Source organism: Marmota marmota, unplaced genomic scaffold, assembly GCF_001458135.2.
Source record: "Marmota marmota marmota unplaced genomic scaffold, marMar, whole genome shotgun sequence".
NCBI lineage: Eukaryota > Metazoa > Chordata > Mammalia > Rodentia > Sciuridae > Marmota > Marmota marmota.
In genome coordinates, this window is record NW_025999900.1 from 37,795,550 (window position 1) to 37,805,080 (window position 9,531).

At 46.4% G+C, this 9,531-nt stretch overlaps 2 protein-coding genes across 9 annotated transcripts in view; one reads left to right on the forward strand and one right to left on the reverse strand.

The window, feature by feature from the left end:
• Tmem253 (transmembrane protein 253) overlaps window positions 1-9,348 on the reverse strand; it is a 15,911-nt gene extending 6,563 nt beyond the window's left edge. The window contains exons 1-8 of one of the 7 annotated variants that reach the window (XR_007345879.1): window positions 9,011-9,348; window positions 7,111-7,249; window positions 6,590-6,700; window positions 6,442-6,498; window positions 6,045-6,155; window positions 5,792-5,938; window positions 5,263-5,439; window positions 1,264-1,360 (exon numbers count right to left, since the gene is read on the reverse strand). Coding sequence is in view for 3 of the 7 variants with exons in the window: in XM_015493253.2 (XP_015348739.1) it covers window positions 5,362-5,439; window positions 5,792-5,938; window positions 6,045-6,155; window positions 6,442-6,498; window positions 6,590-6,700; window positions 7,111-7,249; window positions 9,011-9,348 (981 nt within the window). In the remaining 4 variants the exon portion in view is untranslated. The other 6 variants (XR_007345880.1, XR_007345878.1, XR_007345877.1 and 3 more) reach the window with 6 other exon arrangements.
• Window positions 4,060-9,531, forward strand: part of Znf219 (zinc finger protein 219) — a 13,942-nt gene continuing 8,470 nt past the window's right edge. The window contains exon 1 of one of the 2 annotated variants that reach the window (XM_015493242.2): window positions 4,060-4,269. The gene's annotated coding sequence lies outside the window, so the exon portion shown is untranslated. Of the gene's footprint in view, window positions 4,270-9,249; window positions 9,388-9,531 lie in introns of those variants that run through there. The other variant, XM_015493234.2, reaches the window with a different exon arrangement.

Here is a 9,531-nt window from a genome sequence, read left to right on the forward strand (position 1 = left end):
GGAGGAGGAGGAGGAGGAGGAGGAGGAGGAGGAGGAGGAAGGGTAAATGGCCTCTAATTATCTGATTTTGATTTTATTGATTAGTACTGGGATTGAACCCAAGGGCACTTAACCACTAAGCCACATCCCCAGCCTTTTTTATTTTTAGGTTCTCCCTAAATTACCTAGGGCCTTGCTAAGTTGCTGAGGCTGGCTTTGAACTTGCAATCCTCCTGCCTCAGGCTCCCGCAACAGCTGGGATTACAGGCATGAGCCACCATGTCAGCTGGCATTTATTTGATTTTTACAAAGTAGCACACGCCACATAAGTAGTAATCTACCTCCAAGTATGGCTGTTCCTGACCTAGCAAATTGTATAAGCAGGTCCTTCCCGCTGAATTATTATAAAGGGGAATGCAGGCTAAGATAATCAAGGTAGTCAGGCCCCTTCCTCCTTCCTTCCTCTTAGGTTAGGTGTTATTATGGGTGTTATTACAAGGCAAGGATGTATTCAGGGGAGGCCATGGTTCTACAACAAGCTCTTGTTAGCAACTGGAAGATTGTAAGCTGTATACATATATGAGGTAGGCATTATTATAAAACGGAAACAAACAAAAACCAAGCACAAACTAAAAACGTTTTCCTGCCTTTCCTGTGCTGAGTCACTGCTCAGTTGCAAGCGTTCCAGCTCAAGGCAGTTCCTAGATTCCCTGTCCACTGGAGATGGACCTCCGATCCCTAGAGCACAGATCCCATCGTATTGAAGTAGTGACTGCAGCACTGCCACTGTCCTGCTCGGTCCACCAGTTCATTGTCGAATTTGAGGCAGCATCAGTTAGGCCCACCAAGAGAAAGCGCATAGACATAGAGAACACTAACCCCGCCTACACATGAAAATAGAATCCGGAAACCCGATGGGGGGTGTCTTCACTTCTCACTGAACTGAACAGCATCCTAGCCTCAGGTGGCCAGTGACAAGAGGCTGCCGAGCAGTCATAAGGCCAAGCTGGCGAGGTCAGCTCCGATTGCTGCTGGGCAGTTGAGTTCACTGATTTTTCGGGCTCCTGGCCAGGATTGCATAACAGTCCCAGAGGCCCATGAGGGCACAGATGACTAGAAGGGAACCTGCGCCTCCCGACCCTGCGCTATGCCCAGGGTCCACGCCCGGGCCGCGCGGGCGTCGCTGCTCTCTGCGGACCCACTGTAGGGGAAGAATTTGCTGAGGCCCCAGAGGGTGCAAAGATTCTTTGCCCAACTAAATCACCACTAAACGCAATGCATTACCTTGAAGGAAAGCACTTCGTGAGACTTCGACCTGGGCAGCAAAAAGGCCACGAGATGGCAGCAGAGGACGCAGCCTGGGACAAAAAACCCGAACCATCTTGAAAAAAAAAACAAACAAAAAAAAAACAGGTCGAGAAACCTAAGACAATTTGGGAAAATATTGTCATTTGTCTATAATCATACATTCGGCATAAATTACTGGATTTCAAAGAAATGAGGGTAAAATTAATCAACCTGAAGACTCTTCCAATCACAGAATTCAACTGCGTATGAAGCTGCATATCATGAATGGGTTATTTTTCCATTGCTTGAAAGCAGGAGATAGGGGTCATGGCCTTTAAAAATTGACGTCAGCAGGAGCCTTGTCACAGTCCCTTCTTTCTGTAAAGTTCTAATTCAAGTAAAATGAGAGATCTCCACAGAGGCTGCCAAATTGATGAAGAATGGGGCAGATACAGTGGTTGCTGGGGAGGAATGCAGCAAAGCAGAATGCTGTCATGGAACAGTCAAGAACTCTGGTAATAATGTGTGGGGTGGGTGGGGGAGATCATGAGAAACACAGGACAAGTTTCAAACATTCTTTGCTTGCAGCTGGCAAAGGGTATTGTCTAGAGAAAGGGCATTAGTAGCATGGGAGTATGCCCCAAATATTTTTCTTCTATTGGTCCTTCTGCTATATATTCCCTTTCCCTCCCCTCCCTAGTTGTAACTATCAAAAATGTCTCAAGATATTGCACAATATCCTCAGGGGTGCAAAAATGACCCTTTCCTGAAAACCAAGAATTTCATTTCTTCCCTCCAAGACACAGTCAACATGAACTATGTTGAACATCCAAATCCTGAATTCCTACCATATGTTTGTGTAATGTGGAGAATGACAATTGAAGGCTACAAGCTGAATCTGCCCCTTGAATTAAAAAACAAAAAACAAAAAAAAGTTATCAATATTTTAAAATCAGAATGTTTCATATTTTACAAGTCAGAATGTCTGTCTTCTGTAGAAACCCTGAAGGTATGGCATTATGAAGTCCACAGTCCTACATGGCAATAATTGATACAGATGAATGGAAACATTCATAAAATTTAAATAAAATGTGTATCCTTATTAGGTGCGGTGGTGCACGCCTATAATCCCAGTGGCTCAGGAGGCTGAGACAGGAGGATTTTGAGTTCAAAGCCAGCCTCAGCAATGGTGAGGCGCTAAGCAACTCAGTGAGAATCTGTTTCTAAATAAAATACAAAATAGGGCTGGGGATGTGCTTGGTGGTTAAGTTCAATCCCCAGTACCGTTTTTTGTTTTTGTTTTGGTGCTGGGGATCGAATCCAGGGCCTTGTGCATGCAAGCCAAGCACTCTACCAACTGGGCTATATCCCCAGCCCTCAATTCCCAATAACTTAAAAAAAAAAAAAAAGTGTATCCTCTAGTTTGCTACAGTTCCTACCACTCCCTATTCCCTCATAACCATCTGTTTCAGTCATTTAAACCAATATAGGCAATTTATTTTCAACTCCTGAAGTACTCTATAGTTTGGGTTTTTTTTTTTTTTGCTGTGCTCAGATTGAACCCAGGGCACATTCTAAGCAAATGCTTTACCATTGAGCCAGCACCAGCACCACCTTATAGTTTATTTTTCCTTGTGATTTTTATTGTAGCCTTGATTCTTCAGTAATCTGAGGACAAATATCATTATAACTTCCATGTGAACAAAATGTAGTTTAGAGATTTGATTTGCTCAAGCAACAGAATCAGAACCTAGATTTCCTAACACCCCATCCTATTATTATTTGAAGGAAAAGTTCTATTAAGAACTTCACTTAGGGGGCTGGGGTTGTGTGGCTCTGTGGTGGTAGAGCACTTGCCTAGCATGTGTGAGGCACTGGGTTTGATTCTTAGCACCACATATAAATAAGTAAATAAAATAATAAAGATCAATTTAAAAAATATATATATACATACATACATACACATACTTCACTTAGGAGTTTTATGGAACCAAATCAGTAATGCAAGAATGGGCATGACTGTTAGAACTGATGAGTTCCAAGTGCTAAATTGTTCAAGAATCACTACAAACGACCAACCCTTTTTCTCTTAATGAAGTATTTCTGCCTCCCTTCTCCTTCCACACGTGATAAAAATGCCCTTCCTGCTTCCTTAAAGTTGACTGATATATGCTTTACTTTGGTCAATGAACTGTGAGTGAAGGTAACATATATCCCTTTAGGGACATGAATATTTCTTCATGCTTAATTCACATTTTGGAGGGAGTAACTCTACACCTCACAGGGACACCGTAGGGCTTCAAAATGGTGGGATTCTTCAGCTTGAGTATCCAAATAACTTACAGTGAGCAGAGATCCTTGTCAACCTACTTTGGACATGTTGTATGAGAAATAAACCTTTCTGGTTTTAAGCCAACGAAGTTTTAGCGTTGTTACCACAGCATCATCTAGTGTAACTTGGCACAAGGTTCATTTGCATGGTGTTTGAGTTTTTCTAAGAACTAGAAAGCAATATCTAGACTTTTGATAACATTATAAAAGCTGAAAGCCAGAGCAAATTGTTGAATACGGACGCCCCCCGCCCTCTCCTCAGTTTTCTCATCTACCACCACCTTCTGACGTTGAAAAGTTCTTTCCTTGGAGCCTTTCATACATGAACCCTCCTTTATTCTGTTAGTTAGATTGTGGGGAGGAAGAAGAGGCCCAGATCTTTTTTTCTCTATTCCAGAGCTGATCCCAGAACTGTCCCCACCCACTAATACTCACACTTAACTTTTCATAGGGCGACTATTACCACTCCCAAGGTGTCACAAACAGAAAGGAATTGTAGCTGGCGCCACTGCAATGTCAAGGCAAGACAGCCAGGCTGCGCTGTACCCTCACTGGTGCTTGGGCTTAGCTGAGCCCTGAGAAGCAGCATTCTCTAGGGAAAGAAGCCTTCTCAAGTGGGAACAAAAATGAGTGTGAGGAGAATACCCATCCTGGGCACTATGTGAATTTGGGGTGAGTTCTCTTAGTACTCCAGCTCTGATCAATTTCTAGTGCTAGCGGCTAAGCTGCCCGACTGGTGCTACGGGGACTCTCAGTTTTCTGGCTTTTCCCCAAGCCCACCCGAGCTTGTTATCTTTGTACACTTGCAAAGGTCATAAACGGTTGAGGGCTGAGTGCAAGCAGAGCTTCAGTAACCAGACTGCAGCCCGGGATCAAAGGTCCGCGGAGCTGCGCAGAGGCTGAGTGTGCGCAGTACCGCTCCCGCCTAGGAAAGGCTCTTTACATCCGCGTGCTAGCAATAGGCGGGAAAGTCGGGTCGCCGCGTCCTTCCCTCTGCCTGCCGGGTCCACCGGCCTGCCCAGCGAGCCTGTTATCCGCAGATGCCCAGGACGTGGGGGAGGGGGACGAGAAAGGCCCCGCGCTCCTGACTCATCATCTCCAACCCCCTTCTCGCGCGCGCTCCAAGTCTCAGGACTTTGGACCTGAGCACTCGTGCGAGGGGGCGCGGCGATAGCACCTGCGAACCCCCAGCTCTGCCAAGCGCCATTCCCAGCCGTCGACGGGCTCGGCAGCTGACAGAGGGAGGGGCGAGGGCCCAGAGTCCGCTCGCAGTTGCGTGGCTGCTGTGTGGCGCCCCGGTGCAGGACCGCCCGCCCGGCTCCTCCCCGCTAGCGGGCCCAGTGGTCGCGCCCGAGGAAACTCTCGGCTAGGCCTTGACTTGCAGCGCCTCGCGTCACTCGGCAGATGCACAGCGCCCCTGTCGCGGAGGGAAGGCTCTTTATTTCCCGGAAGGTCACGGGGTAGCGGGGCATCCTGGGACTTGTAGGCTCTGTTAGAGTGGACCAGACCAGAATCTAAGAAAGAAGCAGTGGGGAGAGGAGGGCAAGGATGGAAGGGAGGAAGCCCCTTTACAGGGAGGTGAAGTGAGATGGAGGACCCAGGTCCAGGTATATCTTCATCTAGTGGGGAAGGGACAAGAAAGAACTCCACTAGACCTCATGCTACCTTCTGAGTTTGCTGGGGTGGCATGTGGGGCAATCTGGAGGGTGCTCCCTCAGGAGAGAAGGGCTGTAGATCCTGTCTGCCTCCCCTTGCTCTCGCAGTTCACTCATTTCGGTTTCCTGTGCTGGCCACTATAGTACCATTTTCCAAACCAGGAACCTCTTCGACCTCAGAGAGGCCCTGAAAAGCAGATAAAAGTGTAAGTGAATTGTAGGGATGAGAAAGGAGATAGCCCAGATGGAAGCAACTTCCTCCTCCTCCATTTTTTTTTTTTTCTCATAGTTCTTCCAATAAATCTGGGTAGCTTCCTATTGCTTGTCTATTCTAGTTCCAGTCATTTGGATACCCAATTCCCTCTTACCCACCATTAGGGGAAAAGATGTCCCAAGCTAGAAAGCCAATCAGTTTCAATCCAGGATCCCTCATTTCCCTTCTGTCCCACTGCTCCCCTTAAATGCCACTGACCAAGATTGCCAACGGAAAAATTAGGAGGCAGCTAGCTGCTCCATGCTTTCCTTCCTGCCCCCAATACCTCTTGCAGTTCCTGGTAGTGCAGACTCTGGCTCCTGAAGCATCCTGGCTTCCTTTGGCTCAGCAAGAATAGGGCATATGTGGAGGACAGCACACCCCCTAGGGTGAAGACCTCAGCGCTGAGCTCCAGCACCAGCAAGCCCACCAGCTGCAGGTAGACAGGGCTGAGGATGCTGTGGGGACCCAACACCTGTTTTTCCCTGCCCTTTCCATCTCTTGCTTCCTCCTCCTCCCACCTCTTCCTTCACCAGTACCTGGGAGGAAGCTGTCGGAGAAGGCCCCAAAGCTGTCTTCATCACCTCGACCACCACCGCAATGAAGCCCAAGATCAGGTTGAAGGTGTTGAATATCATCATGGCCCGTACCTGCCAGTGAACCAGTTCAGCACTGCCCAGCCTAGGGGACTCATTCCAACATCAGTCCCCACCTGAAGCCTAGCTGAAAACAAAGCTCAGCTCTTGTTTCTTCTCCAAATGGGACAGGACCATCAGCCCTCTAACTTTCTTGCTTTCTCTCCATAGTCTTTTAGGCCAGCCAGGGACAGACAGCAGAGAGGATTAGTCAACATTTAATCACTTACTTCCTGAGTTGAGGGGTGTGTGTGTGTGTTTTGGGGGTGGGAGGACAGTACTGCATGCCCTTCCCACTCACCTTCCAGAGGCGGGGTGCTCTGCGAAGCTCAAGGGTGACAGTCCCAGTTAGGAGACCCTGAATGGTAATAAGCACAAATTTAAACTCTGTTCCCATTAGGGAGGTGTCCCCAGAACCTTCCTTCTACCCTCCCTGTGACACGTCTTACTGAGACTCCAGACCCAAGTGGCAGTGCTGTGGCCATGTGACAAGCAGAGTTCAGGCAGGCGACTGAGACAGCAAAGGGTACCACAGCTATTGCCAGCCATATCTGGGTCACCTGGAGACCAGAGCAGGGTATTTTAGTAGGGAACTGTCAAGGATTCTTTTCCCTCCTGGAAAACCTTGCCTCTTCTAAAGATCCATAATTGGGATAAATACATGGCAGAAGAAAAGTAGTCAACCAAGGGCAGCAAAGGAAGTAAGATTTAAAAATTAAGTGCCATTTAATTTGTTCTGCCTCATGTTACAGTTTACTTACCTCTGTTTTCCCCATCGGACAGAAGCTACATGGAGATTAAGGTTCTTGCTTTTTATTTTTAAAATTTTTTGGTCTGTTTCTTCCACCCTCCTCCCACTAAGAGCCTAGCACAATTTCTGGCACATGGTAGGCGCTCACTGAACATGGATGGAACTGAATTGGATACAAGTGGACATGCTGAGACCTGGGGTGGGACAGCCTGGCCTCACCGCCAGCACCAAAAGCTGTCCATTTTGCTTGTGCCTTGCCCAGTGCTGTAGCTTTTCCAGACGAAGGCTGGGTCTCTCCTGCTCTTGCAGATTGGCTCCATCCTCCATCATTCCCTTGACCACAAGAGCTGGGTGCTTCCTAGGTTGGAAAAATTCATTATGGGCTTGTCCTTCAGGAGATAGGACATGCTATATCTCTCCCAGTTACCCCTCTACCCACTACCAAAATTAAGGGAATTGAGGCCCAGGAACTTACACCTACCTAGTTTGAAGCAGCTACTCCAAAGGGATGGGACTCAGATGGGTCCTGGGACTCTTTGGGGGCCTGGTATTTCAGAGCAGATGAAAAACTTGTCCTGAGAAAGGCTGACACAGCTGGGCTGTGGTTGGGCAAAGGTCCCAGTAAGGGCCTAAGGATCTAGGGAGTGGCCCTGGGTAGACACCAACCTTAGTTCACAAGATACTCAGCCCTATCTCATTTTGTTCCTATTTCTATTGCTCCCATTTCTGCCCATCTGGTTTCCTCTTTTGGATTCATTCACTCACCACATCCCTTTGGATACTTTTAATCCTGGACCTCAATTTCCCTATATTCCATCATCTTTTTTTCTTTCTTTGGTTTCTTCATCAAATAACTTACTCTGCCCTAGTAAGATTCCATATTACTCTTTGGACTGCTTATTACCACTTACAGCTTTGTCCCTAACCCAGGTTAAGTTTTATTTCCCCTAACTTTCCTGTCTCTCTCTTTTCTCTTTGTAATTTCTTGAAAGTTTTACTCTGAATTGGATGCTAAGTGGATGGAGAGCACTGTTTTTAGTGGGGGATTGGTTTTGACTCAGTGATAAGCTGCACTTAGACATATGTAGATGTTCCCCAAGTCTCGTGTACCTTTCTTGGGAAAGGTACTATTAAAACAATATTTCTGAAAGAATAGGTACCTTGCAGCCTGGGCTAGACTCAGTTCTGCAAGTTTACCAGCTGTGTGACCTTGGACATATTCTTGTGACATTATTTTACCTATTTCAACCTCAGTTTGTTCACTGATAAAAGGAAGGTAACAACGAGACCGTGCTGTGAAAGGTTGTTGATTCAGGGTGAATGGTTAATAACCATTAACGATGCTGATGAGGTCATACTGATGTGCCTGAGGACTTACTAAAGAACCTAAGATGGGGATATTTATTTGTACAGCAGAAAAAGCTGGGCCTGAATATATACAACTCAAAGATAGGAAAGGCCCATCTTGGCACAGAGCCTGAGGTCTGGAGAGAACCAGTCCCAGATCCACCTGGATGACCTTGAACAAGTTGCTTAATTTGTTTCCTTATCTATAAAGGGAAGTTAATACCAATTTCAAGGGGTTGCCTTGAGCATTAGAAGAGAAAATGCATATTAGCTAGCTTAACCCAACACCTAACACATATGTATTCATAATCCTTAGTAGCTATTATCATTATTATTGATGATAGGAGAAACTGAGCCAGAAGAACCCTGGCAGGTAGTTCCTTGGACAGGATCCTGGGAAGCACATGGCCTTCTTTATAAGCCATTCCTGCCCTACTCAGTGCTGGGCCAATATCCTTGGAACACTGTATCTATTTTTCTTTCTTGGGAAGTGGGAATCACATTTTAAAGGAATCTAGAGAACTGTTGTCTATTTCTACCTCTTCAATCCCCGTATGAATTAATTTTATTTAATGGTGATGTGAGATGTTGGGCTTGCAATGAGGATCCTTAAACTTGCAGGCCAGTGGGGAAAGAAACTCCTTGAGCCTCATTTTTCTTACCTGCAAATGAGAACTAATTATATTTGAACGTTATTGTTAAGGATTCTATACTATTAAATACGTGAACAGGCATTCTGTAAATATTGACCAAATCTGAATATACTACTTACAAGTTTGTAGCCATCGCCCAGACTACAGTCTCCTCAAGGAAACATCCCCCACAGCTCTGAGCACAGTGCCGGGTACTTGGTAAGCACTCAGTAAATATTTGTTGTTTTGAAGAGCCATTTAAGTGTCTTAAAGAATGGAAAATAGAATTCGAGAGAGAAGAACGAGAATTGTTTATCAAGAACAGAAAGGACGGAAGAGTAACTTTAATAATGTTTCTTATACGGCAGACATTAACTATCTCTATAATCGCCCCTCCTCCTCCCCAAAAAGAGACAGAAATTGTAAGGGAGAGGCTTTGAGATAAAACCCCAGGAAGAACTTCTCCGAGTCTGTGCATGTTGGGGCAGAAACAGCGGCAGAGCCAACTCCTTCCCTGGTATGTCCGGGTCTAGGGTGGGAGGGGCAGTCCTGCTAGGAGGCTGGGGGAAGGACGAGATGACCTTTCAAAATCTCTTCCAGTCTCCTGTTGGAATCGTCTGTGCGCCCCACCCCCGCTCCCTCCTCTCTCCCTCCCTCCGAC